This window comes from Aphelocoma coerulescens, chromosome 5, assembly GCF_041296385.1.
Source record: "Aphelocoma coerulescens isolate FSJ_1873_10779 chromosome 5, UR_Acoe_1.0, whole genome shotgun sequence".
NCBI lineage: Eukaryota > Metazoa > Chordata > Aves > Passeriformes > Corvidae > Aphelocoma > Aphelocoma coerulescens.
Window position 1 is genome coordinate 1,502,367 of NC_091019.1, and position 26,044 is coordinate 1,528,410.

Here is a 26,044-nt window from a genome sequence, read left to right on the forward strand (position 1 = left end):
TCCATGCGCTCCCGGTGAGGTCAGGCTTTCCAGGCGACGGCTCTGATCATTGTAATTCCAAAGGATTGCAAGGGGTGGGGGAGGAAACATCTCTATTTTCCTTCTATTTTTGTGAGCATATGATAGCACTTTGATATGAAATTACTTGTTTTGCTGCATCCCTCAGTATTCCGGGCCGGGCTCCAAGCCACCCGGGGGCAGTGACAGGCTGCCAGTGACCTCAAAGGCCGCTGGCCCAGGCCTGGCACCAGCCGCTTTCTCCCTTGGTTTGTGTCCATTTTGCACACAGCAAAAACAGAGAAGAAAAACCACTCTCACATGTCCAACCAGATGAAAATCCCTCTGCAAGACCACATTTGAAGACTCTATAGATTTAAACTCTATGGCGACATCCAGGCTCCTGTCCTTCTGCAGCTCCTGAAACTTCCACCCACTTGGGTTGTTTGTAGGAACGGCCACTGTCTCCAGGCAATGGGGATGGATTATAATCTTTGTTCGTGTATGTGGAGTGACTGACGCAGATGTGTGTACAATGGGTGCTTTATAGAACGACAAAATACTTTCAAACTAAGTGGGCAGCATCGCTTGCTTGAAGGACGGCTTCCAAAGTACCATCAATCCTCCCCTTCGGAGCAGCTGGGGGCACGAAAACACCATTTCTCACACTGTGGAGTCTGAAAATCCAAACCAAGGCGCAGCGCGGGGCTCTGAGCTCCTGAACGCAGAGCTGCTCCACAGACAATACCTTCCCCATTATCGACCTCGTGTTCTTCAGTGCCACCACTGCAGTGACCACGAGCAGCCCTGGCCCGGCTGTCGTGTCCGCGGCCCGACGAGGCTGAGGGAGGGATGAGCGGTGGCCGCACCCCGGGCTGCCCTTTGCCATCGCACGGCAAAACACGAGGCTGGGCAGAGCAGGGGCACGGCGGCTGGGGGAGGGCTGCGGGAAGGGGCCGGCCGCAGCAGGCGGCTCCGCGCCCAGCACCGCTCCCGGCGCCCCCCGGTGCCGCTCCCGTCCCCGCCGCGCCGCCATTGGCTGCGGGCCGCGATTGGCGGCCGGGCCGCGCCACGTGAGGCCGCGGGCGCGAGGCGAGGGCGGGCAGGGCCCCGATCCCGGTCACTGCACCCCGCCTTCTCGCCGCGGGCTCGGGACGCGCCCCCGGGGCGCTTCGGCGGCGGCCCGCGCCCCCCTCGGCAGGTACGCGGCGGGCCCGGGCCGGGCGGCGGGGCCGCGCCGGGGGCGCCTCGGGCCGCGCCGGCCTCACAGCGCCCGCTGTGGCGCCCCCTGGCGGGCGCGCGGGGCCCGGGGCGGCGGGGCCGGTGCGGGGCCGGTGCGGGCCACCGGGGCGGTGTGGGGCCGGTGCGGGGCCGGTGCGGGCCACCGGGGCGGTGTGGGCTGTCCCGCGGCGCTGCCGGGCGGGCACGGGCACGGGCACACGGGGCTCTGCAGGCCCGCGTGCGCCCCGCCACATCCCAGCGCCAAATCGCTTGGGACAGCCCGAGGAGGGCGGGCAGGCAGGCGCTGGTCCCCGAGTCGCCAGCACGGCGCTGTGTGTCCCTGCAGGGCGCCCATGGGTTCTTCCGCAGCCGCCCCGCAGCTGCTGTACCGCAGCACCCGCCTGCTGCGCACGGCCTTCCAGCACCTCCACCAGCAGCAGCAGCGAGCCGACGTCTTCTGCGATGTGGTCCTGTGGGCTGAAGGTGAGCGGGCAGCACTGCCCAGGGAGGGGCCAGTGCGCCTGGGGAGCTGCGGGCAGTGTCTCTGCAACCCCCTAGGAAGGACTGGGGCGAGCAGGAAGGGCTGCAGGACAGTGACGGCCAATGTTGCTTTGCAGGCGAGGCAGTGGTGGCCCACTGCAGCGTTCTCTCTGTCTGCAGCCCCTTCTTCATGGAGCAGCTGGGCCGGGAGCTGCCCCCCAAGGGTTGCAGGGTGGTGCTGGAGCTGGCGGGGCTGAAGATCGGGGTGCTGCGCAAGCTGGTGCGCTTCTTCTACACCGCCGAGCTGGAGGTCACGCAGGAGGAGGTGCACGAGGTGCTGGCAGCCGCCCGCCGCCTCCGCGTCACCGAGCTCGAGTCGCTGCAGCTCTGGGGCGGGCGCCTGGTGAGACTGGGACCCCAGCGGCAGCTCGACCGCTCCTGCCTGCAGTCCAGCCAGGAAGCCCCCGCCGTGGTGGCACGTGCCACAGCTGAGCCTGGCAGCGCCTGCTCTGGGGTGTCCCCTCAGGAGCAGCCACGCTCTGTGGGGCGCACGCAGCCCAGCCCCATCGGGCGGATGAGGCTGCGGAAGGTGGAGAGCCGGGGGTGCTGGGAGGTGGTGCGGGAGATGCAGCCCCGCCCTGTGCCTCCGGTGGGTGATGTGGGGGTGACAGAAGCACGGCCCCCCCAGGGTGTGGATGCCCTGGAGCAGGTGAGCGAGCGCTCCCCGCCCTGGCAGCCCCCCAGTGCAAACGGGATGGAGAAGCGTGGGGACTCCCCTGTGTCCCAGCAGGGCTGCTGGCAGGCGGTGCCCCTGGGGGCCCCTGGAAGTGACACTGAGGAGGAGGAGGTGGATGTGGGGACAGGGGAGCTGTTCCTGCCTCCTGGCACAGTCTGCCTCTGGCCCTGTCCTTCGTCTGAGTCAGAAGAGGAGGTGGATGTGCTCACCTAGGGGGGGGGGCTGGCTCTGCCTCTCCCCTATCACTGCCTGCACCCCTTGGGCTGTGTGTCCTTGGAATAAAGGGCTGGAGCTGTGCTGGGGAGTACTAAACTTTATTGGAGGTTGGGGGGACAGCGGGGTGTGGAGGGAGCCAGGAGTCTGGCAGCGGCAGAGCTGCAGCATCAGGGACGGGACTGGGGCTGGCAGGTGCCCCCCACTTGGTCTCGCCTCTTCATGGACGCTCGTGCCGCCTGCGCCGGTCCTGGCTCGGCTGTGAAGAGAGGGGCAGTTGGTCCCTCTTGGTCCCATCCCTGTCCCGTCCCATCCCATCCCGGTCCCATCCCCACTCACCTGGCCAATGTCTCTATGCCAAGCTGCTCTTCAGGGCTTCCACTACGGTCTCTGGCTGGGGGAACTTCAGCTTGCGAGGAGGCCCCTTCCCGATACCGCTCCACAGCTCCACGGCTGGGGGGACAAAGGGCATTGTCGGATCAGGGGTGCCGGGAGCCCCCGCCGCCCCCCAGCCCAGCACTTACTGCTGCCGTCCTCCTTCACCAGGGACACCTCGAAGCTGTTCCTGCGCGGCGGCCGGGGGTTGATGTCCACGGGGAGGCTGGCCATGGCCCCGCGCAGGGCCTCGCTCACCGCCGCCGCGTTGCGCCCGAACACGCGTCAGCTCTTGCTGTGGGGGGCACGGCCGTCAGCGACCTGGGGGGCACCCGAAGGCGTCCCACCACCGCCCGGCACCTCGGCTGCTCACCAGTGCTCGATGACAACGCGGGGGCCGACGTCCCCGGGGCTGCCCTCGCCCTGGGCCTGGGCCCGCGCCCGCTTCTGCGGGGCTCCCGCTGGCCCCGGTGCCTCGGCCGCCGCCGGCTGCTGGGCTCCGCGCTTCCTCCCGCGGGGAGCCATCCTGGGAGAGCCGAGGCGGTGCGGCCGACGCCGGAGCAGGATGGGGGTCCCGGGGATGCCGCTGTGGGGTGGGAAGGGATCTCAGCTACCCCGCCGTCAGGGAAGTGAAAGGAGGGTCCCTACGGGGACACTGCTGCGGGAGGGGGCCAGGAAGGGCCGGCCCCCGGCGGTGCGCCAGTGTGGGAAACGAGGGTCCCCGCTGGGATCCTGCGGAAGAGGGCGGGAAGCGGCTCCCCGGGGATCCCGCCGCGGTGTGTGGCTGGCGAGAGTAGGGAAGCGGGGCCCCGGGGAAGGGAGGGGACAGGCCCGGGGCCTGGAGCGGCCGCGCCGCCTCCTACCTGCCGCTGGCCACGTGCCGGGAGCGCGCGCCGCCGGGAGGGGCGGGGCCGGAAGGGGCGGGGCCGGAAGGGCCCCGGAGCCCCCCGGTGGGCGCCGGTTCCGCCCGCTCCGGCTCAGCCAATCAGAGCGCGGGGGCTCCGCAGAAGCCCCGCCCCCGCCCCGGTAAGCCCCGCCCCGCTCGCGGACCGGGACCGGGCACACGGACACGGACACGGCACGGACACGGCACACGGACCGTTTATTGTCAGCGATGGATGAGAGCGAGCGTTAACCGAGGCGGGGCCCCTCCTACCGCCCTGCCCGCACGGGACCGGGGGCACCGCTGCTTTCCCGGGGCTCAGCCGGGACCAGCCCCCACGGGGAGCAGCTCCGGGCAGGGCCGGGCGGGCCCGCGGGGCCGGTGCCACCACGGTGATGGCGACATGGTGATGGGCGACAGTACTGGGCAGCTTCTACTTGTCCTTCTTGGTCTCCTGCTGCGGCACGGCCGCTGGCACGGCTGGGGGCTCCTCGGGCCCCTCCTCCCGCGGCTTCGCCTGCTTCTTGGCCTTCTGGTAGAGCTCGTTGAGGTTGAACTCCCTGATCACGTTCTCCTGTGGGGCCAAGAGGCAGCATCAGCACCACTGGGACCTCGCGTTCCCCGTTCATCCCAGGCCCAGGCTGGGCAGGGGAATGGAGGGCTGGAAGGTCCCACCCACCTCAGAGAAGGTCCAGGACACAGCCCGGCCCTTCTTGTCGATCTGCGGTCGCCGCATGATCTCCGTCCCGCCCTGGAAGAGGATGAGGGTGGGCAGCTGCTTGGTGAGAGGCGAGGTGCTGACCTTGTACCTGGGTCAGGACAAGCCAACAGTGACCCTCGGGCAGCCTGAGGGGGCTGGAGGGTCACGGGGACTGCCCCAGAGTGGGCCCGGCTTGCCCAGGCTGCGTCCCCCACACCTGGTGCTGACGTCCGTGTACCGGCCGACATCCACCTTCCCAAACTGGAGTCCTGAGCAGTTGTACCTGGGCAGGATGGGGACACGGGGCTGTGAGGGACACAGGGGACCACGGGCCCCGTGACCCACCACGATCCCAGTGGGTGCCACTCACTTGAGAGAGAGGTCAGCAAAGATGGGGGCAAAGGACTGGCACTCGCTGGACCAGTTGGCAAAGAACTCAACAATCCATGTCACCCGCTTGTCCCTCTCCAGCTCCTCCTGCCACACCAGCACAGGCTTAGGGGCGCGGTGGGCAGAGCCCCCCAAAACTCGCAGGGTTGGGGAGATACTCACATCGATGGTCTTGTCACTGAAGTACTTGATGTATTCAGGGCCCATGTAGAGGGGTGGCTTGCAGGTCATCAGGAACACTGCAATGACAGCACCCTGAGACCCCAGTGCCAGGAGGGCCAGGCTGGGCCTGGGACGGAGCTCCCCTGCCCCAGAGCAGCCAGGGGGAGCCAGGACTAGGCGAATCTAGGGCAGCAAAACACCCAGACTCACCTATGCAGAGCGTGAGGTAGAGCAGCCCCATGCGGATGTCGAGGCGGAAGAAGAGGATGGCGTTGGCCACTTTGCTGAACATGAAGATATTCCCAATGTGCTGCTCCACAGTGACTGGCAAGGGCAGACAGGAAGAAGGGATGGGGCCAGACTCCCCCAGAAGGCTGGGGTAACTTCAGGGCGAGCTGGATCTGGTCCTCCAGATGCCACCCCACCCAGCTCCTTGGAGGATGCCCCATAAGCAGCCCCAGCCCCCCACGGCCCCCTGACTCACTGGAGCGCCGGTTCTTCATCATGACAATGGCACTGAGGAACATGAGGATCTCCACCTCCCTCTGGCACAGAGAAGGGACAGCATGAGCTAGAAGTGCCCAGGGCACCTTGGAGCCACGCCTGGCCTGGCCCGGCCCGGCACCGGGACCTGTGGCCACGCCAGGCCCTACCGGCCCCAAAGCCCTGCCAGAGCCCGGAGCCGCCATCCCTCCCTGGGGGACAACAGCGAGGAGAGGGGCTGCCCCGCGGCCATGGGCTCGGCCAGTGCCTGGGGGCCCTTTCGGCTGTAGGGAGGCACCGCAGAGCAACTCGGGGGCTACCGGGCATCTCCTCCCTCAGCCAGGTCGAGGAGCTGTGTGAGCAGGAGGGGAGCCAGGCCAGGGCCGGGGGTGCGGGGACATGCCCAGGGGTGCGGGGATAGGCCCGGGGGTGCGGGGACAGGCCCGGGGGTGCGGGGACAGGCCGCGCCGCCTCACCCAGTCGAAGTCGCAGGGGTTGCCATCCTCCCGCTGCGAGGGCAGCCCGCGGCAGAGCGGCGGGACCTTGCGCACGAGCAGGAAGGCGGCGGCGAGCAGCGCGGAGAGTGGATAGTAGGGCCGGGCGAGCCATCGGCAGAGCCCCGGTAGCCCCCACAGCAGCGCCAGCAGCGGCGCCACCACCGCCATCTTCCCTCCGCCCCGCCCACTGCCGCGGGGGCGGGGCCTCCCCGCGCCGGCCAATGGGGAGCGGCGAGGCGGGCGCTCCCCTGCGCCCGCGGGCCAATGAGAGGAAAGAGAGGAGCGGCCAATCAGAAGGCTGGGACGGGTCTCCCGTAGCAACGGGGGGCAGGGGCGGGGCGGGGGCGGTGCTCGGCCAATGGCGGGGCGGGGCAGCCCCGCGCGGGGCACGCCGGGAATATGGAGAACTTCTCGGCGCTGTTCGGCGCGGCCGAGCCGCCGCCCGCCGCCGCCGCCGCGCTCGGGTTCGGGCCCGCCAAGGCGCCGGGCGCCGGCGCCGCACCGCCACCCGCCGCCTCGGCCGCCGCGCCGCCGCCGGGCGAGGACGCGGCCCGCAAGGCCGCCGCCGGCCCCTTCTACCTGCTGCGGGAGCTGCCAGGTGCGGGCGGGCCGCGGGGCGGGGCGGGGCGAGTGCCGCGCTCGGCCAATCAGCGCGGCGGAACGCGGCCGCGGGGGGAACTGACGGCGCGCCGAGCCAATGAGCGTGCAGGGGGCGGGGCCACGCAACGCTCGGTCCAGCGGGGATCCCGGTGCTGGGGGGACCCAGCGGGTCCCGGGGCCTGGGCACGGCTGGGGAAGAGGGCCCAGGGATCCCGGTGCTGGGCGGACCCAGCGGGTCCCGGGTCTGGGCAGGGCTGGGGAGAGAGGCCGGGGGTGCCCTCGGGGCGTTTCCCCCCTCCCCATCTCCTCCCGTGGCCGCACAGGTACTACGGAGCTGACGGGCAGCACCAACCTGATCACGCACTATAACCTGGAGCACGCCTACAACAAGTTCTGCGGGAAGAAGGTGAAGGAGAAGCTCAGCAACTTCCTCCCCGACCTGCCCGGCATGATCGACCTGCCTGGCTCCCACGACAGCAGCAGCCTGCGCTCGCTCATCGAGAAGCCGCCCATCTGTGGCAGTTCCTTCACCCCGCTCACCGGTGCCATGCTGACCGGCTTCCGCCTGCACGCCGGCCCGGTGAGCCCCGGGGCCTGGAGCCGGGGGGTGGGAGGGGCCCGACGTGGCCTGACCAGCCCCTTTTCTCCACAGCTGCCCGAGCAGTGCCGGCTGATGCACATCCAGCCGCCTAAGAAGAAGAACAAGCACAAGCATAAACAGAGCCGCACGCAGGACCCCGTCCCCCCGGGTAAGGGCTGCCGCAGCCGCCCCCCTCCTCCCCCCTTCAGCACCGGCAGAGCGTCAGCTCATCCGGCGCTTCCGCTTCTCCAGAAACCCCCTCCGACTCCGACCACAAGAAGAAGAAGAAGAAAAAAGAGGAGGATCCAGAGCGGAAGAGGAAGAAGAAGGAGAAGAAGAAGAAGAAGGTGAGTGGTAAGGCTGGGGTCCAGTGCCCAGCCTGTGTCCCCCCGAGGGGCTCTGTGAGTGGCCATCCCCAGGGGGCTGCTGCCCAGCGGCTCTCACAGGCTCTGCCTGTCCTTCCTCCTCAGAACCGGCACAGCCCGGAGCACCCGGGCGTGGGCAGCTCCCAGGCCAGCAGCAGCTTACGGTGAGGCCGCGCCGGCGCCGCCCCGGGGATCCCCCGGCCCACGGGAACAGCCCCGGCTGACCCCAGGGACGCTGGCGCTGGCCTGTCCCCCTGGCCAAGGGAACACCCCTGCAGCCCCCCAGGACCAGGGGCACGGACTCTGTGGGTGCTGACCTCGGGCTTTTGTACCTGAAGAAGCTGGAGCATTGGAGCCTCTTTTTCAGTCACCTTTGAATTAAAGCCTGCTCCGAGGAGGGGCTGGTGGCAGTGGCTGCTGTGACCTTCGGCTGTCACGGAGGAGCCCGAACCAAGGTGGTCCCTGGAGCGTGCAGGGTGCCCCCTCCTTCTTTGGATCCCAAACCTCACCAGCACCCACGACGCCTTCCCTGGAGCTGCTTTTCCCGTGCCTGGAAAATCCTTACCTTCTGTGGGAGCAGAGTTTGCCTCGAGGCGGTGCCTCCCCCAAACTGGGAGGCCAGGCTCAGCTCTTCTCAGACCCCCTTCCCTCTCTCCCTCGGGATCAGGCAGGGGGGGGAAAAGGCCGAGATCCTGAGGATCAGGAGCCCTGGAGGGGCTGCTCCATCCCTGGACACCAAACAAAGCACACGCACGGCCCCGGGGTGGCTCATTAAATATCCTTTTTATTCCTCGTTTTTAAAATGGCTGATAATAATAAAAAACCCTGGCGTGGCTGTGCGGGGCCACGGGAGCTATTGCCGTAGAGAAAGAGTCCGGTAGTGCCGGCAGGGCTCTGGGGACGGGGAGCACGGGGCTCCTTGGCTGCGCTTTTTTGGCATGTGATGAGAAAATATTGCTTTCCGGGGATGCACCTGCCTCTTCCCCGAGCGAGCGGAAATAAAAACACCCCTGCGACGGCGAGAAACCCCCTCGGAGTCATTAACAGAAATAAAATAAAAGGCAACAAAACCAGCAGCCCCCTGACCACACCCCCCCTACCCCGGGGAAAGGGAACAAAGAGCGAAAACTGCGGGTGGGGGAGGCTGGGGCCTCTGTGCCAGCTCGGGCTGGGGCTGTGGGGGGAGGGCTGCCACCACCCTGCCTCCTCCCTGGGCCCCCCCAAGGGGGCTGGAGGCCGCGGGCACCGCGGCTCAGCGTGGGGAGCGTCCGAGGACGGGCACCTGGCACCCACAGCCCCCTTCAGGGAGGGAACAGTGACACCCAGCACCCACCACAGCTCCTTCCGTGGGTGCAGGAGGCGGCCCCATGTCCCTCCTTTGGGGACAGGGACAAGGTGGGGTGGCCCAGGCCCTGAGCAGGGTAGTTTCTTCCTCTCTCTGGGTAAGATATATAATTTCTGCTTTTTTTTTTTTTTTTCAATATTTATATTTATATATATAGATATTTATATATACACACACCTGGTAACTCGGAAAGAGAAAAAAAATAGAATCCGTAACAATAATAATAAAAAAAAGTATTCTGGTTTAAAAACAATCCGTTCCTACCACGCCAGGCGAGCGGGTGATTGCACAAGGCCCACAAGTGGCTGGCGCAGCCGAGGCTGCGGCCCCCCGAGCCCTCCCCGAGCCCCCCGCGGGTGTGTGCCAGCCCCCGCGGCCCGGGGGGGCAGAGGGAGGAGCAGGGGAGGGGCCCGGCTCTCCCGGGAGTCCACAAGCGTCCGGCCACGGCGCGTCCCTGGGGCCGCCGGGGAGGAGGGGAGGGGGCGGCAGCTCTGCCCCTCATACCGAGATCTCGTAGGTGGTGCCCCCCACGCCCGAGACCTTCTTGACGCCTCCGCGGGTGGGGCTGCTGAGGGGCACCGGTCCCGGGCCCGGCGGGGCCGAGCCCAGGCTCTTGGGCTGCCCGTTGGACTTGCTGTAGGCTGTTCTCATCTGCACCTCGTCCCTGCGGGAAGGAAGCACGGACACGGGGTCAGCAGGGGGCACAGGTCACCGGCACCCAGCATTGCCACAGCCCTGCCCTCCCCAGGGACCACCCACCCGCTCCAGACCCTGAGGGGCCCCAGGGGCAACCAAGGAGATGTGGGGGGGTACCAGCTCTGTTCGGGGAGGAGCAGGAAGATTTCTCTTGCTCTCCCCAGCGTCTCTCCCCGGGGAGGGAGCTGCCCCAGGGGCTTGGCGGGGCACTGGGTGACGGTCCCCCCCCCCCCCCACAGGCCACAGACACCCCTGTGCCATCACAGCAACTCACTTGGGTGCCAGTAAGGGCTGCAAGGCCACCTCCTCGGTCTCGGGGCCGCCGGCCTGAGAGGCTGTTTTTTGGCTGCTGTAAGACACGGATTTGCCCAGGTGGGGGGCGGCGGGCTGGTCGGGGGAGCCCAGCGAGCGCACCTGCAGCGCCGGGGGGGGCTCGGGCTTGCCGAAGCGGGGCAGGGCCGGGCGGGTGAGCGGGTTCTTGCCCAGGGGCGAGCGCTTTGAATCGTCCGAGGAGGAGCTGGTGCGGGGGGCGTTGCTGGAGCCCGGCGTCGACTGGATGCCCGAGTCCGCCAGCCCCGCGTCCTCCTCCCGGCCCGGGGCCGGCGGCTGCTGCAGCAGCTTCTCCCGCTCCTGGATGGAGGCCACGATGTGGCGGGAGAGATTGTCATAGCGCACGGGCGAGGGCTCGCGCGGCGCCACGTGCTTGGGCGAGGCGGCGCTGGCGAAGCGGCCGTGCAGGTCGGTCTCGCGCTGCTGGGCGATGCGGGCCGACAGGAAGGGCGAGGTGTAGCCCACCGGTGGCTCAGGCTCCGGGCCCGCCTGCACCGACTCGAAGTCGGGGCTGTCGGAGGGCGTGAGCAGGCTGTCGTACGAGAGGCTGCCGTTGCGCGTCTGGTTCACCAGGCTCTTGTAGGAGGTGGAGGTGGTGCCCTCCGAGCGGATGGACTGCAGGTGGCCCGTCTCAAAGCCCGTGCCCTGGGCCGACTTGAGGCTGGAGGAGCGGGAGCCGCTGGAGAGAGGGTCAAAGTGGAAGCTCTTGCCGAAGGTGGGCGAGCGGAAGTTCTCGGGTTCCAGGCTCGGCTCTGAGCGGTAGCTGGGCTTGTGGCCGCCATCACAGATGGAGTTGGGCTCCTTCAGGCTGTTCACCCGGCTCAGCTGAGGGGCAGAGGGGTCGCAGTTACCCACAGAACGGCCACAGGGCCCCTGCGGAGCTCCCAAAGCACACCCTAAACCCTCCCCACACCAGCAACGGGGTGGCATCCCCTCGGGGCTGGTCCCCCACGCCAGCCTCGGCCTTACCTTGGCGCTGGTGGAGTGGGGCAGGGCCGCCGAGCTGCTGCTGCTGCTGTAACCGGGCCGGTACTTGTACATGGTGGGAGTCGGGGGGCTGTCCTTGCCTAGCAAGCTGCTGTCTGCGCCGGGAGACAGGGGCAAGCTCAGGGGGGCTGCGGGCAAGGAACGCACCGAGCCCCGCCCTCCCTGCCCGAGAACCGGCTCCGAGCCTGGGGGGGACAGACCGGGGGGGGAGGAGGGACGGGCTGGAGGGGAGGTGCACCGGGGTGGGAGAGACAGACCGGGAGGAAGGGGTGTCCCCACAGCCCCGCGTGTGGGGCTGGCTGGCACTTCCGTGCCCCTGCGGCAGCCCCGGCTGGGTGCCACGCTGGGGGCACACGGCACAGGGGTGTCGGGGCGCTCCATGGGACACGCACCCTGCAGCGGGCAGCGGGGCTGGGCAGCGGAGCCCAGCCGGGACCGGGAGAGCTGCGGGGTCTCCAGCTGCTGCGGGAAGCAGCTGCCACAGGCTCTGCCCATCACATCCCACCTCTGGCCAGGCCCACGCGGAGCCGGCCGCAGACGCGCTGTGCCGCCGAGCCAGGCCCGCCACCGCTTCGCCTCCTCCGTCCTGGCAGCGTGGCAGCCGCGAGGCACAGCTCCCGGCGGCTCCGGACAGCGCCGCGCGGCTGGGCTCGGCCTCCGGCAGAGCAGAGCTGGCTGTGAGCATCCCGCAGGCTTCTCCAAGTGCAAGGGGCCACATACACCGGCCCGGGAATGCCGATGTGCTCCGGGTCTGCCCTGCAGCCTGTTAAAGCTGCCTACGGCCCTGGCTCCTGGCCTGCCTGGCGCAGCCCTGGGCTCCCCTCCCAGCGGCTGGCAGGGCCCTGGTGGCCCTCCTTACCCTCGGTGGTGGCCAGGGTTAAGTGTGTCCTCAGGCCCGTGTAGCGGCTGAGGTCGGGCTTAGGTGGGGGTGGCGGCTCGGCGTCAGCAGACTGGCTCTCCGTCACCTCCAGGCTCCCCTTGGACTGCAGAGACAAAGCGCAGGCGGGGTCAGGAGGGGCCGAGGCCTCAGCCCCTCCTGGGCAGGCAGGGCACGGGCAGCGGCGCTGGGGGCTCCCGCTGCCTCCCAGGCCATCCGATAGAACGGGGGGCGGCGCGCGCCCCGGGCGGGTGCTGGAAGTGCCAAGGAGGGGGAACCTCCAGAGGGTGCTGTGCGGGCAAGGATGGGACCGGTAAGGGCAATGGAGGGGGCAAAGCCTCATGTGGTCGCTGCCACATGGGAGTGGGACAGTTTCCATCCCGCAGGGACATAGAACAAGACGACACGGAGGGGAACAGGCAACATGACCAGGCTCACTTGGTTCTCTACTCACGGATGCAGGCTTGCACCCCCTGGGCTCCGTGGAGGGCCCCAGCGCAGGCAGCGCTGGTCCCCACCTTCCTCACCTTTGTCCTTTTCAGCTCTGTCTGGATACCGTTGTCCATGATCTTGACGGTGATCTGACCGTCCGACACCTCGGGCCGCAGGAAGGGGGGTCTCACCAGCACCGTCTGCTCGGCCTTCGGGCGCCCGAGGTACCTGGGGAGGGGGAGGGAGGAAGGTCACGGCCTGGAACCCAGGATGGAGCAGTTTTTCCAGGGGTGCAGAGCCCGGCTCACCTGGGGGCGGGGGAGCTGCAGAGGACCCGGCTGACGTTCTTACAGCAACCGTTGGTGAAGGGGTTGACACCCCCGCGGAACTTGCCCGTCACCTGCGGGACAAAGGAGCGTCAGAGCCGGCCACGCCAGCTCCCTCAGGACAGCCTCCCAGGACAGGCACGCTCCAAGATCCCGCTCCTTTTCCTAGTCCCTGTTTCAGTGCTCAACTAACCCTGAGGGGGTGGGCTCTCCTCAGCTTCACCTCCCGGCCCCCCAGAAACGCCCACCCGGCTCCATCCTCTGACTGCACCCCCATGGATGCAGCTGCCGCTTAGTCACCCTGGGCTCTCCCCTCCCCAGCTCAGGGGTCTCCCACACCCATCCTCTCCCGGGAAATCCCAAAATGTATCCGTAGGTGGCCTGGCCAGGCCGGCAGTCCCCCCGTAGCCCCTGGACGTACCTGTTCGTTGGTAGTGCGGCCCCTGGCCACGAGCACCACGTGGAAGCCCGTCAGGCCCGCGACGGGAATGAAGAAGAGCCCGGCCACGCACATCACCACCATCCTGCCACAGCCAGCTAAGGAGCAGCCACAGCCCCGCCCGGCACCGCGCCGCCCCCAGACCCCACCGACCCCCCCGCCCGCTCCCGCTGCCCGGAGGATACGTGACGGCCATGCGGACACCGGAGAGCTCCTCCACCTGGTACAGGACGTAGAGCAGCCCGAAGCCGAAGACGCCCATGATGTGCGTGGTGAGCGACAGCAGGAAGAGGAAGAAGTAGCGGTAGTTGCGCCGCCCGATGCAGTTGTTGACCCAGGGGCAGTGGTGGTCGAACTCCTGCCGGGGACGGGGCACGGTGAGGGGGTGCTCCCGGGGCTCCCTGCCCCGCGCGGGGCTGGCGGGGGCCCCGCAGCTCCTCACCTCCACGCAGTTGTCGCAGACGCTGCAGTGGGAGCAGCGCGGCGGGCGGTAGAAGCGGCAGGTCGCGCACCACTTCATGCGCACCTGGATGCCCTTGATCTCCACCGTCTTGTACAGCGGGGCCCGGAAATCGTCCTCCTTGTCCTCGTCCTCCTCAGCTGATGGGGACACCCCGGCACGGCGTCAGGGCCCGGCCAGCCCCTGCCCGCCCGAGCCGAAGGCTCCCGGCACCACCCTCCTGTCACCCAGCACGGGGACAACCAGGGACCCCCAAACACGGGCCGGGGGGCTCTCCCGGGCCCTGCCCCAGCATCCTGACGCTGCCTGAGCCCCAGGGGGCCAACACGGGGTGCTGAACCCAGAGCTGCCATCGCTGCAGTGCGTGCCACCGCCTGATCCCACTGGGCAGGGCGAAGAGGGCTCCTCACCAGCCCCTTGGGCCCCAGAAATCCCCTGTACCTCGGAGGAAGGGTGCAAGGAGGCAGCTCTTCCCGGCTGGAGCCAGACTCACCTCGCGGGAATATGCCCGGGTCCATGAAGGTGGCCATGCTGAAGTTGGCCAGCACGAAGAGGAAGACGACGGCATTGTAGGCGGGGATGACGGGGGACACGTAGAGACTGAGCCCCGGGCACCTGCGGGCACAGCAGCCGTGAGACCTCGCACCCCTCGCTTGCGTCCTCCCGCCACCTCCCACCGTCCCAGGGGCTCCCAGCAGTGCATCCCACACCCAAACTGGAGCCACCTCTACAGCACAGCCTGGCCCCAGCCCGGGGAGCACATGGGACGTGCTCCGGGCATCCATCAGGGAGCAAAGTTCCCCTTTGGGACCCCACTGGAGGGTCCCACAGAGCAGTGGTGCTGGGAACAGGGGGACCCAGGCTGATGGCATGGGAGGCACCCAGGGGACCCGCTGGAAGGCCCTCTGTGTGCCTTGCCAGCTGCTTCGGACAGAAGGGACCCTGTGAGGGGACACAAAACCAGCACCAGCTCTGGCACCTCCAGAGCCACTGATGCTCCTCACATCCCAGAGACATAGCTCCAGCAGGACACAGGGACCCCAGCCAGCACCCAGCTCCTCCAGGAGGCCCGTGGGAGTGCAGCGAGGGAATCACCCTGCTCCCTCTTTCCCCAGCGGGCTTCCCCCTTGCAGGCGCCAGCGTAATTCCCTAATCTGCTTTGCTGCTGGGATTTAATCCCACAGATCTAGGGCAGCATCTGTCCCTCTCTTCCCCCCACCCAGCTAAGTGCCGATGGATTTAGGTGGCCGGAGCGTGCGGGGCTGGGCGGGCAGGACGACATATGGTGCCAGCGCCGTAATCCCCCGCAGGCTGGGGTGAAGGGGCAGGCACCGGCCCCGTCCCCTCCTCCACCACCGCCCGTGGGGATGGGTCCCATCGCCGGGTGAGGCAGCCCCGTCCTTGTCACGGCAGCTCTGGGGGCCACGGCAAGGCTCCAGCTGGGAAGGAGCCTTTGGTGCAGGGCTCTGTCCCAGTTCAGGGCCCTGAGGAGGGCAGAGGGGCACCCCCGGGTGAGGAGCAGCGGCCGTGCCGGGGGGGCTGCCCCGGGCAGGGCAGGAGGAGCGGGCACACCCTTCCAGCACACACCTGGCAGCACAGAGGGCGAGGCGGGCAGGGCGCTCCCAGCACCGGGCACTGCCCCAGGGAGGGTGGGAATCAGCAGTGGGACCTGCTCCCACAGGCCAAGGCTGAGGCTGTCCCCATCCAGGCACAGGGATGAGAGCAGGAGGGCAGACCTTTGGTTGCAGGAGATCCCTGGCAAGGAGCACAGCATGGCCAAGCCACCCAGCACACTCCTCTTCTTCCTCCTTCTCCTCATCCTCATCCTCTCTGGCCCCTCCAGGCCCCACACACCATGCCAAGCTTCTCCTGCAAACCATCTTCCCCAAAGCCTCTTCCTGCTGCGCTCCTCAGGAGCTGCCCTGCTGGGCACCCTGGGCGCTGCCTCCCTGCTCCCTATCAGGCCGGCCTCTCCTCCCGGGATGGCACCTCCCGGCCCCCCGAGCTCTGCCCCGGGCTGGGGAGCGGCTCCATGCTCGGCACTGGCAGTGCCGGCCCTGCTGCCTCCACTGGAAGCCAGCCAGGCGGATTCTCTGCAGCTGGGACGGGCTGGAGAGGAGGAGTCCTCTCCAATCCGTGCCCCAAAACCCTCGGAGCAGCGCTGGAGGCACAGGACCTACGTGACAGCGCCAGGCCGCAGCCCGAGAAGGGAAGAATCAGAGAGCCACGGAATCACAGAATTGTTCAGGTTGGAAAAGCCTTCAAAGATCACCATTCCAACTGCTTCCCCAGCACTGTCGAGGCCACCACTGAACCATGTCCTTAAGTTCCACAGACACATGGTTTTTGGTGACTTCACCACTGCCCTGGGCTGAACAACCCTTTCCATGAGGAAATTTTCCCTAACATCCAAACGAAACCTCTCCTGGCACCACCTGAGGCCGCTTCCTCTTGTCCCATCACTTGCTCCTTGGGAGAAGAGCCCAGCCTCACCTGGCCACACGCTCCTGTCAGGGGGTTGCACAGAGGGAGGAGGACACACCAGAACCAAGGACCCCATGTCCCTGAGCTGAACTCCCACTCCACTCAAGAGGAGTCTGGACAGAGAGGGGCAGGGGGCTCAGAGAAGCCCTAAAAGTAGGAAATGCCCTTCCAGAAACCCTGCAGAAGGAGCTCCTCTCTCCAGGAAGGGAAATCCCAGCCCAAACCTTTGCTTGAAAGAGATGGAGGGGAGCCAGGAAGACCCATGCCCGGGCAGCCATCCCACACAGGGAACAGCCAGCAGCCGGGCTGAGCCAAGCACACGGCCTGGATCCAGAGAGACAGAGCCCAGGGAAGCAGGGAAGAAGCCAGCTGCCCCGGAAAGCTCTGGGGCAGGCAGAGAGGGAAGGACCAGGGGGCAGAGAACAGCTCTGTGCTGTCCCAGCAGCCAGCCCTTCCTGGGGGGACACAGAGCTCCCGGGGCAGGATAGGGCCCAGCAGGTCCTTGGCTCAGACACAGCGACAACACCCGCTGGGTGGGATTCACGGGCCAGCGCAAGCACAACTTCCTCCCCAGGGAACACCAGGACCCACTGCCCTCCTTGCTCCCCCACACTCAGGGACCCCCCCGTGCTGTGGGAAGGAGGGAGGGAGGGAATCCCCATGGAGCCAGATCAGCCGGTGGCACCACGCCGGCGACCCCAAAGCCAGGGAGGCACCTCCTGGGACCAGCCCCACCCGCGAGAGGGAGCAGGGTCCTCCGCAGGGAGCAAAGGTGCTGCCCATCCCTGAGGGAACCTCCTTATCGGGAGAGAGTGATGTGTTCCTGCCTTTTGCTCTCCTGAACGGGCTGCAGGCCCTGCCTCGACCCCGGGGCACACAGGGCAGGAGGAGCAGGAGCAGCAGGGAGGCTCCTCCCCATCGCGGCCGGCCACGCGGGTCCCGCAGCACCCATCGGGCTCCCCCTCGGGATCGGGATGCAACACGCTCATGGCCACAGGAGCTGTCGGGACTTGTCCCTGGCAGCGCATGAGAGGACTCGGGGAACCTCGGGCACCATGAGTCACACCGGGATGCGAGACGGGCTTTTTGCCACCAGTCATGCCCGGAGAAGCCTGTCCCTCCCTGCTGGCGTCCCCTCCCCAGCCCCACATCCCCTGCACTCTCCCGGAGCACACAGCCTTCCCTCCCTGCCTGCTCCCCGGAGCCCTGGGGCTCTGACCCACGCCGGCACAAACACAATCCCTGCTGGCCCAGAGCCTCACACAAGTTTGGATCCGACTGGGAGCGCACGCGACGCCGTGTCCTAGCGGCACTGCCAGCCCCAGAGAGGGGACAGGCAACCTGAGAGCCACCGGCACCAGGAGCTGGGACCAGTCAGTGGGGAGACACGAGAATGGACAGATGGACCCCAAACGGACCTGTCTGAGGGCCCACAAAGCCCGGGACCCCCACTCATCCCAGGGGGAAGCAGGAACATCCCCTCTCCTGCCGCCCCTCCCTCCAGCGCAACCGGCCTCATTTCCACAGGCACGTGCTCAGCAGCAGCTCCTAATTAAATTAATCAATCAAAGAGAGTTCTTGGCCCAGAGACACAAATCCCGGATGGACCAAAAGGCGTCCAGTGGATAGGCTGGAAGCAACGCAACTGGAGCCTGAAGAGCTGTGCCGAGCCCCGGCTGCTCCCTTGCTTGGGGGAGGCCTCCCAGAGCCCGCCCTTACAGCTTTCCATCGCACTTCCCAAGGGACGAGCCTTAGGATGCGTGCTGGAGGTGGGAAGGGGGTCAGCAGCCACCCTGGCTGTCCTTGGCCAGTCGGGGAAGGGGCACAGCAGCCCCCAGAACCACGCAGGAGGCAAACCTCGAGCCCCACGTCCCTGCCACGCCGCTCCGGCAGCAGGCGGAGGCTGCCCCAAGGCGACCATCCTGCCGGGAGCAGCGCAGCTCCCTCGTGGCCGTGCCCAGGGTTTGACGGGACGTTCTGAAGTAGGATAAACAACACTGCTGACCTGCAATTACAGCGACCTGCCCAGGTGTTCCTGCCCCGGCCAAACCTGCTCCGCGGCGCCGGCTCCGGCGCTGCCTCTCACCGCTCGCCGATAAGCCGCTGCTCCCGGCGCTGCTCGCACCCGTGGCCAGGATGGGCTTGGGGTCCAGCTGTCCGGCAGGCACCACGCCAGAGCAGAGCCAGCCCGTGCCCCCAGGTCACACACGGGCTGGCACACACAGCTTGGAGGGCGCTGCCAGCTCCCCTTTGCTTCTCCTTCATCCCCATGGCACAGGAGCGAGCCAGCGACTTCCGCAGGCACCTGGCAGCCTGGGCAGCCAAACCCCGGGCCTGGGAGCCTGGTGACCGCTCGGTGTCCCAGCGGGGGACGGCCACGCGCGGCTGAGTGACACCGCCAGCTGCACCGGGCGCCGCACGGGGCGAACCAACCCCGCTCCCCTCTTTGGTCGGCAAGTTCCCCTGTCCCTGCCCCGTGGCTGCCAAAGCCAAAGCCACGGTGACCTTCCCGCTACCGATGGCTCCATCCCAGGCAGCGGCAGCAGCCACAGCACCCGCCCCTTTGGCCTTCTGCAGCTCCAGCTGATCCCTGTGGCCCCAGCAGGAAAAGCCCAGGGAACAGGAGAGGCCCCCTGAAGCAGAGGGTGCACACCTTCCCAGCACCCTGCCAGGACCCCGAGCACAAACCCACTGGGACCCCGGGGATGCCCTGCAGGACTTGGCAGCCATTCCAGATGCAGGGCTCTGGCATTCCTGCCTGGCACACCGTGCCACGGTGCCAGCCCGGCTGAGCCGCTCTCTGCTGGGCTCCCTCAGCACCTCGAGGTCCTGCCCCCCTCGCCTGTCACCCCCCTGGGCACGTCACCAAGGCACGTGTCACGGGGCAGGGAAGAGCAGCGTCACCACGCCTCTCTAGCACCATCTCCCACCCCGGGGGACCCCCCTAAGGCCCCCAGTGACCTGCTGGCCACTTTCCTGGGGCCCCCTCGAGGGATGTGGAACCCTCATTGCCCCAGGGCAGGGGACAGATCCCGTCCAGCGATCGGCACAGGGGTCAGAGTTCTCCTCCCTGAACTTTCCTTTGTGGCTCACGAATCGATTATGAAACTAAAAATAACACGTGTCCTGCCCCAGCCCACCAATCCACCCCGCCTGGCTCCAAAGGAGAAAGTGATCCGTGCGTTTTTCCACCCACAGGTCACAAACCAGTTCCCAGCCCAGCTGACCTGGAGCCCAGCCGACCACGGACGGGCTCATGGAGTGAAACAGCTCCTGCTGCGGCTGCAGCACCCAGAGCACAAGACCCCCCTTGCCTCTGGGAGGAAATCCCAGCTCCTCTCCCGTCCCCCCCCCGGCCCTCCCCGCTCTGGCCGAGCAGCTGGGACTCACGTGAAGGCGAAGAAGAGGGTGGTGGCTCCCACTAGGAAGATGGCAGCAGCGGAGACCGGGACGTACTTGCTGGGTTTGAATCTCTTTCCAGAGGCTGCTGGCATGTTGGAGCTGTGGTGGGGGGTCCGCCCCGCAGCATAGCCCAGGCCCCAGGGGACTCAGAGCAGGACGAGAAGGGGAGGGGGACAGGGGCTGACCCCTACCCTGCCCCTGCGCCCGCTCCCGGGGCGAGCTCCGACCGGGGCGGACAGTCCGGAGAAGGGTCTGGAGCAGGAGGCCCAGGAGAGGAGCCCACCCTACGCTCTGCCCCGTGAGAGCTCGCGGGCGCAGGGAAGGAGGGTTAAAAACATTAAAAATTCACAACAGAGGAGGGGATTCGGGTTTAGAACAACCGTTGGAGCGGGAATGCTGAGAGCCCTTCCGAGCCTCAGCCCAGGCAACAGCCCACGGGGAGCAGGACTCCAACAGGCAGGCTCTGAAGAGAGGGAATTCCCCAGGCTGGGGCAGGGCACCTCCCACCCGGCCAGCACCCCGGGAAGAGCGCAGGATCAGCAAACTCCTTGCAAAAAAGCCCCTCTGGGAGCCTCAGGGAAGCCACTTCTCCTTTTTAATCCACCTCTGCCGTGCCACACGGGAGGAGGGGGTGGTCTCCAAGCAATCCCAGCTTCCTCACGGTGCTGCCGTGCCTCCTCCTCCTCCCCTCGCTGGAGGGGTCACGGAAACACTCTCCCTGATTTCACCAAGATCTGGGGCTGGCTGGCGGTGGCCGTTTAATTTTATTTATTTCTCTCTTGTCTGTTAAAACCGAGGAACAGCTGGTGCAAGGTTGAGCCGTAAATCCTTTCTTTCGAGGGGGGCGGAGGGGAAGGCCTGGCAGATTGTGGGTTTTCCTACTTGCTCCTTTCTCCTGACCCCCCGGGCCCTTCCACGGGCTCAGTATCCACTTGGCAGTTGGGGAGCGACAGGAATTTCATTAAATCTCCTCTGCAGAAACCATCTCCCAGCAGGTGAATGGGAAGGGGGCGTTCAGGGAGCACCTTCACAACCCCAGCAGACACCCAAGGGTGGAAGTGGTGCTGAGCAGCTCTGTCTCACCCATGGCCCAGGCAGTGCGGGGGGAAACCTCAGCTTGCTCCAAACAGCTCCATTTCTCCCTCCCCCTTCCTTCGTTAAAATCCTTCTTCATTCATCCATCCGTCTTTTAAAAAGAACTGCATAAAACCATTAAAACTCAAGGTCTGGTGCACCACAGCTCACCTGGAAAAAACAACAACAGAAATTAGCATGGCGAGAGAAGGGACGGAGCCGGCTGTCATTAGCCACAGCAGCCCGGCCACGGCGTCTCCCATCCCAGCCCAGGGGCACTGGCTGCTGCAGGAGTTCCAAGCCACCCCCTCTACCACCGAGAAACCCACCCTGAGACCTGGAAGGACCCCCTGAATTCCTTCCTGCAGCTCCAGCTCAAAGCCCAGCGCCAGCGAGTGCTGGCTCCCTGAGGAGCAGGGGCTGATCGGAGGCTCCAGGACTTAACGTGAGGGTGGAGACCGCAGTGGGAAAAGACATCCAGGAATCTCACCCCCTTCCCTGGAGGGCAGGAGACAGGACAGGCCCATGGAAAACACCACTCCCATGATCAGAGGTGGCCTTTGCAGCTCTGGGTTCATCAGGAACTGTACTGCCAGGACAAGGGGGAGTGGATTTGAAATGACAGAGCTCAGGGTTAGGTGGGATGTTGGGAAGAAATCCTTCCCTGTGAGGGTGGTGAGGCCCTGGCACAGGTTGCCCAGAGGAGCTGTGGATGCCACATTCCTGGAAGTGTCCAAGGCCAGGCTGGACGGGGCTTGGAGCACCCTGGGATAGTGGAAGGTGTCCCTGGCCCATGGCCCTGAGCTGCCCCAAGCCCATCATCCACCATATCCCACCAGTCCCTGCTGCTACAGCCACCGCTCCTCAGCTTGTCACCGTCTGTCACCCACCCTCCCCTCGCTGCCTCCGCAGCACTGCAGGTCCGAGAGGAGCCTACAACTCGCTCCTTTCTCCCTTCCAGCTTTCTCTGCCTCCCCAGTTTCTGCTTCGGGGCGGGCAGGGAACTCTCTAGCGCTGACTAAACGCAGGTGAAGGTTTGGGAGAGCTGCGGCACCCAATTAAAGGCGGGTTTAATGACAAGGATGTGTTACCATTAAGTGGGTTCAGCCCCGGCTCACGGCGTCAGCCGCCCCGGCTGACTCACCCAACAACCGCTCCCGCCGCCCGGCCCCTGCAGGACCCAAGCCCAGCTTCCCACCCCAAGGTTTCCCTGCCCTTGGGAGTGAGAGGAAACGCGGGGCCGATGCTCTGCCCGGCTGGGAACACGCAGGCTTCACCTGGCAGCAGCTCCTGAGCGGAGCAATCTGAACAGTGACACCAGGGAAAGCCGTTTTCCATGGCAGGGACAGAGTTCCCTGGAGAGCAGCAGTTTCGCAGCCCCGCTCTGCTCTGTATTTGGGGAAGAGCCCAGCACCCCGCAGAGCCGAGCCCAACAGCAGTTCCAGGGACGGGCTATCGGAAGTCCAGGCCTGACATCATGGCTGATTGCTTTAGCAGCAGCAATCTGCTCCCAGAGCACCCGGCCCTTTGAACGCTCCGCCGTGGAGGCACAGCCACACCTCGAGTTCAAGCGGACGCTGCCAGGCAGAAGGGGCTGTGCCCTGATATTCCTCCTCCAGAGATCCCCACCCTGCCCTCCTCGCAGGGCGCCACGGGCATGTGTCTTGCGGCCCTGCTCTGCCCCAGCCCTTTTCCAGCTAGAGATCCAGGCGCTCCTGCCCTTCCAGGGGCAATCCCTGCGGAGCTGTGCACACCAGAGCCAGCTCCCCATGGAATCAGGTACCCGTGGGACAGGCCTGTGAGCAGGGGAGAGCCCCAGCACCATCATCAGTGACGCCCCAGCGAGAGGCGATGCAAACGTACCCCTGCTCCAGCCACCTGTGCCCGGAGTAACTCCACAACTCATCAAACAGGAGGCTGCCGAGCCCATCCCGGCTCCCAGAGCCACCACGCTGCTCTGGGAATGCCCTCCTGATCCCCCTGACGTGCAGGACCCCACAGGACTGCCCAGCCCCAGCCCTGGCACAGGCCTGGGCAGAAGCTGTCAAAGTGCAGCACAGCGTGCCGGGGTCTCTGCTCTGCAGTCCTTAAGGGGTCCAGGAGAAACACAAGGAAAATCCACCCCAAATTCCCACAGATTACACTAATTCAGGCCACAGTTCTCCCAAACACACACATTCTTTCCCAGCCCTACAACCGGCCCACCTCTGGTCAGCCGACCCTTCTTTTCCCTTCACCTTCTCCCCAAATCCTCTGTCTGTCTCTCTGGCCACTTTGTCCCCATCCACAAAGGCCGCTCACAGACTTCCCTGCTCCAAAGAGTCCCCAACTCATCCTGCTTACCTGTGGCCTTCACGGGCTCTGCTCTTGCCTCCCATTCCTTTCCTCTGCCAATTCCAGCCCAGCAACTCCTCCTCTCCCGCTGCTCCTCCAGACCTGCCCTGCTCCTTCCTCCCCCAGCGCCTGTGTCACCGCTCACTCCCCCTTCCCTCTCCCTCAGAAATTCCACCTGGTTTTCCCATCCCAGCTCCTCCTTTCGAAGCACTTTCCCAGCTCCGTGCTGCTCAGCCACCTCCAGAGCAGCCATCTCCACTCTCCAGGGTTTCTCTCCACTCATACAGGGGAGCTGCTCCTGTTTCCTTCATCTCCGTTTCCGGGGATTTCTTTTAATTCCAAATTCCCTCCCTCGGGACATGTGCAAGCACAACTGCTGCCACCTTCCACGGCTTTGAGCCTGCGTCTCCTTTTCTTGGGTCAAGGCCCCGTAGAGCCTCACTGATTTCCTCCTCTTACTCCCCTTCCCGCCCCACTCTCCTCATCTGCTCCGGCCCCTCTCCAGCCTTTCCACGCGTAGCTCCATGGCTTGTCCCTTCTGGAGCACGAGACAGGCCCTCCCTACCTCTGCTGGGCTGGGGACACAGGCGTCTCCAGCTCCCAACATTCCCTCCTCCCTCACTTCAGCTCTCCGCTCTGCCCCTGCCCGGGAAGGAGGAAACGCACCTCGGCACCCACCATGCAGCTCCCTCCCGCCACCGCCTGGGACTGGATCCCACGGCACGGGGAGGACAGAATTCCCTCCCTCCCAGTTACCAGCTCCCACACCTGCGTCACTCGCCGGGATCCGCAGCTCCCGACCTGCCCCGATCCAGCCGGGTTCCCATGGCATGGGGCAAACACACAAACAATTCCTTCCACGCGAGGCAACTCCCAGATCCAGGGCAGATCCAGGGCTGCACGGAGACGGGATGTGCTTTACCTGTTCCCACTTCTTGTTTTGATCAGCTGCATCCCAGAGTTCTGTAGAGCCATTCCAGAGCTCGCTGCCTGGCGCTGTGAGTGAGGGGCATCCGTGGAACAAGGCCTCCCTCCTCCCTCTGCAGCTCCCTCTGCTCTCCCCGTCCTCGCACAACCAGCCGCTGACACGTCACACTCCAAAACCCATCAGAGGAACTGGAAATTTTCCCAAACCTGGCACTGTGGCCAGAGCAATGCCAGCATGAGATCCCCACTGGTCACTTCCCTGTGTCCAAACAGGAGCCCCTGCCCCAGCAGGGCGGTCTGGGGACACTTCCCTGCTCTTAACCCCAAAGGAGGGTGCACAGCAACGTGTGTCCGGCCGCCCCTCGGCTCCAGGTGCATCCTGCACACCCGCCTTTCTCCCGGCTGGATGTACAGAGGGATCAGCACAGAACACGGAGAAATATTCCACTGCAGACAGCCAGAAGGCTGGAATCACTCCGTGCTTATCTCCTGCCCAGGGCTTACACCGGGGCTTACATCCTCCTTCCCCAGCCCATCCCGCTGGTTTACACGGGATTAGCCCCATTTTATGGGCAAAGCAGGAGGAACAACGCCTCACCCACTGAGGCCGCGTCCCAACGGGCCCCACAGCGAGCAAGGACAGCCCCAGCCTCTTGTCACGGCGCTGGGAGACACCGGGCACAGCGACAGGTGGGAATGTTCCCCGGCAGGCCCCTCAGAGGGGAGCTCGAGGTCTCCCCTCGGACCCACTCAATCACCGCCCTCTCCATTCCCGGCCTCGGGAACCAACGGGAATAAACGCCTGCTAAAGCAGCGCCTGGGCCCGACGGAGGGAAGGCGGTAACCCGATTAAGCTCAGAGAGAGGCTCCAAGATAACTCTGCCTTTGATCCAGACAAGGCTCTGGGTGTACTTTACACGCCCCCAAAAACCCGAGCAGCCCCTAGCGCAGAGAATCCCGCTTCCCGGACGCCCAAATCCAGCTCTGTGCCGGGGCGAGAGCCGGCAGATCCGGGGGAGCCGCTTCCCAGAGCTACGGGCAGCACCGGGACAAGCCGGTCCGCCCGCGACCGGCGCGGCGAGCGGGGCGGCACCCCGGGGCTGGGGACGCAGCTCTGGCCTTTGGAAGCTCGGGAATTCTGAGGAGAGGCCAGGCTGGATCCCTGCCAGCGCCCCCAAACCGGGAGCGCGCCCTGCGAGCGGCGAGGAGGGGCTTCGGCCCCTTCGGCCGCGGCACAGAGGCCGAGCTCCGGTGCCCCAAAACAGCGCGGTGACGGCGCTCCCGGGGGCGGCGGGGACAGGCCGGGCGCGGGACAGGGAACGAGTCCCCCGGTCGCTCCCCGCGGCAGCCCACGGCCGCTCCCGGGCCCCGGGCGCTCTCCAGGCGCGGGGACGAGCCCCGCTCCGCTGCGCTCACCCCGCACCCGTGCGCAGGGGCGGCCCCGGCCCGCGGGGCACCGCCGCTCCCGCAGCCCCCGGCGCGGCTCCCCGCGGCAGAACGTCCCGGTGCCGGCGGGGCCGCGGGCATGGCAGCCGGGGCAGGAGGAGGAAGCGGCGCTCCCGTGCAGAGGCAGCGCGGCCATCGGGCAGGGGCGGCCGTGCGGAACGGCGGAGCGGGGCCGCGGCCGGAGGGACGGGCCGGGCAGGGGTCGGTGCCCGCCGGGGGCGCCGGGCGGGAGAGTCCCCGGCGCGGCGAGGGGGCACCGGGGCACGGCCCGAGCCGCGCGCGGGGGGAGCCGCGGGGGCAGCGGCGGGGCGGGGGCGGCCGCGGCCGGGCCCCGGCGAGGGGCGCGAGGTACCGGCGGGCCGGGGAGGCGGCGGCGGTGCCGGCGCGGCGGGGTCCCGGCGGGGTCCCGGGGCCCACGTGACTCACCGGCGGGAGGCCGCGCGCGGCGGCGGCTCCGGGCACGGACGGCGGCGGCGGCTGCGGCGGGCGGGACGTCACGCGCGCGCGTGCGCACCGCGCCCCCCCGCGCGCCTCCATTGGCCGCCGCCCGCCGCCCCGCCCCGGGAGCGGCGCCGCGCATGCGCGGGGCCGCGCAACGGGCGCGCGCGCCCCCGCCGCGGAGGGCGGGGCCACGGCCGGAGCCTCGGCGCGTGCGCGGGACGTACCACACCGGGGCCGGGGAACGGGGGGGCGGGCGAACGGAGGGCGGCCGGGAGCGGGCGCCGCGCACTGCGGGCGCGGGGGGAGCCCGGGGCCGGCGATCCCCGCTCCCCTCGGGGACCCCCCGCCCTCAGCAGACGCTC

At 67.0% G+C, this 26,044-nt stretch overlaps 5 protein-coding genes across 7 annotated transcripts; 2 read left to right on the plus strand and 3 right to left on the minus strand.

Moving 5' to 3' along the window:
• Positions 1–1,571: 1,571 nt before the first annotated feature.
• On the plus strand, positions 1,572–2,671 carry BTBD18 (BTB domain containing 18). Its single transcript, XM_069016112.1, has 2 exons — positions 1,572–1,701; positions 1,836–2,671. The coding sequence occupies exons 1-2, from the start codon at positions 1,572–1,574 to the stop codon at positions 2,645–2,647; spliced, it is 942 nt and encodes a 313-aa protein (XP_068872213.1). The 3' UTR covers positions 2,648–2,671.
• Positions 2,672–2,732: 61 nt separating this feature from the next.
• SELENOH (selenoprotein H) lies at positions 2,733–3,991 on the minus strand. Its single transcript, XM_069016185.1, has 5 exons — positions 3,886–3,991; positions 3,396–3,608; positions 3,172–3,317; positions 2,987–3,100; positions 2,733–2,906 (listed from the first exon to the last, which is right to left on the minus strand). Exons 2-4 carry the CDS (start codon positions 3,545–3,547, stop codon positions 3,000–3,002), a joined length of 399 nt encoding a protein of 132 aa, XP_068872286.1. The 5' UTR covers positions 3,548–3,608; positions 3,886–3,991; the 3' UTR covers positions 2,733–2,906; positions 2,987–2,999.
• A 114-nt stretch (positions 3,992–4,105) lies between these two features.
• TMX2 (thioredoxin related transmembrane protein 2) lies at positions 4,106–6,319 on the minus strand. Its single transcript, XM_069016184.1, has 8 exons — positions 6,117–6,319; positions 5,642–5,702; positions 5,368–5,481; positions 5,158–5,234; positions 4,976–5,082; positions 4,823–4,888; positions 4,585–4,714; positions 4,106–4,479 (listed from the first exon to the last, which is right to left on the minus strand). Exons 1-8 carry the CDS (start codon positions 6,303–6,305, stop codon positions 4,339–4,341), a joined length of 885 nt encoding a protein of 294 aa, XP_068872285.1. The 5' UTR covers positions 6,306–6,319; the 3' UTR covers positions 4,106–4,338.
• A 201-nt stretch (positions 6,320–6,520) lies between these two features.
• On the plus strand, positions 6,521–8,360 carry MED19 (mediator complex subunit 19). 2 transcript variants are annotated; one of them, XM_069016190.1, is made up of 5 exons: positions 6,521–6,735; positions 7,061–7,317; positions 7,390–7,486; positions 7,570–7,664; positions 7,788–8,360. In XM_069016190.1, exons 1-5 carry the CDS (start codon positions 6,537–6,539, stop codon positions 7,848–7,850), a joined length of 711 nt encoding a protein of 236 aa, XP_068872291.1. In that variant the 5' UTR covers positions 6,521–6,536; the 3' UTR covers positions 7,851–8,360. The 2 variants fall into 2 exon arrangements, with proteins under 2 accessions (XP_068872291.1, XP_068872290.1); XM_069016189.1 differs by lacking the exon at positions 6,521–6,735 and having other exon boundaries at positions 6,831–7,317.
• A 90-nt stretch (positions 8,361–8,450) lies between these two features.
• Positions 8,451–25,745, minus strand: ZDHHC5 (zinc finger DHHC-type palmitoyltransferase 5). 2 transcript variants are annotated; one of them, XM_069016187.1, is made up of 12 exons: positions 25,668–25,745; positions 19,449–20,705; positions 14,068–14,189; positions 13,557–13,714; positions 13,300–13,472; positions 13,097–13,199; positions 12,658–12,749; positions 12,445–12,577; positions 11,900–12,023; positions 11,023–11,135; positions 9,998–10,878; positions 8,451–9,691 (listed from the first exon to the last, which is right to left on the minus strand). In XM_069016187.1, the coding sequence occupies exons 2-12, from the start codon at positions 19,550–19,552 to the stop codon at positions 9,526–9,528; spliced, it is 2,169 nt and encodes a 722-aa protein (XP_068872288.1). In that variant the 5' UTR covers positions 19,553–20,705; positions 25,668–25,745; the 3' UTR covers positions 8,451–9,525. The 2 variants fall into 2 exon arrangements, with proteins under 2 accessions (XP_068872288.1, XP_068872289.1); XM_069016188.1 differs by lacking the exon at positions 25,668–25,745 and adding an exon at positions 23,535–23,555.
• Between the last annotated feature and the right edge of the window lie 299 nt (positions 25,746–26,044).

Bases quoted from the DNA above. Each gene is read 5' to 3' on its own strand.
- MED19 (XM_069016189.1), top strand. From the start codon at position 6,835: ATGAGCGTGCAGGGGGCGGGGCCACGCAACGCTCGGTCCAGCGGGGAT. The intron at 7,318-7,389 runs GTGAGCCCCGGG...TTTTCTCCACAG, and splicing joins TCCGCCTGCACGCCGGCCCG to CTGCCCGAGCAGTGCCGGCT. The intron at 7,665-7,787 runs GTGAGTGGTAAG...CTTCCTCCTCAG, and splicing joins AGGAGAAGAAGAAGAAGAAG to AACCGGCACAGCCCGGAGCA.
- BTBD18 (XM_069016112.1), top strand. From the start codon at position 1,572: ATGGGTTCTTCCGCAGCCGCCCCGCAGCTGCTGTACCGCAGCACCCGC. The intron at 1,702-1,835 runs GTGAGCGGGCAG...GTTGCTTTGCAG, and splicing joins TGTGGTCCTGTGGGCTGAAG to GCGAGGCAGTGGTGGCCCAC.
- ZDHHC5 (XM_069016187.1), bottom strand. From the start codon at position 19,552: ATGCCAGCAGCCTCTGGAAAGAGATTCAAACCCAGCAAGTACGTCCCG. The intron at 13,715-14,067 runs GTGAGTCTGGCT...TGTCCCCATCAG, and splicing joins CCCGGGCATATTCCCGCGAG to CTGAGGAGGACGAGGACAAG. The intron at 9,692-9,997 runs GTGAGTTGCTGT...TCCTTCCCGCAG, and splicing joins CAGCCCTTACTGGCACCCAA to GGACGAGGTGCAGATGAGAA.
- TMX2 (XM_069016184.1), bottom strand. From the start codon at position 6,305: ATGGCGGTGGTGGCGCCGCTGCTGGCGCTGCTGTGGGGGCTACCGGGG. The intron at 4,889-4,975 runs GTGAGTGGCACC...CATCCTGCCCAG, and splicing joins TTTGCTGACCTCTCTCTCAA to GTACAACTGCTCAGGACTCC. The intron at 4,715-4,822 runs GTGTGGGGGACG...GTCCTGACCCAG, and splicing joins TACACGGACGTCAGCACCAG to GTACAAGGTCAGCACCTCGC.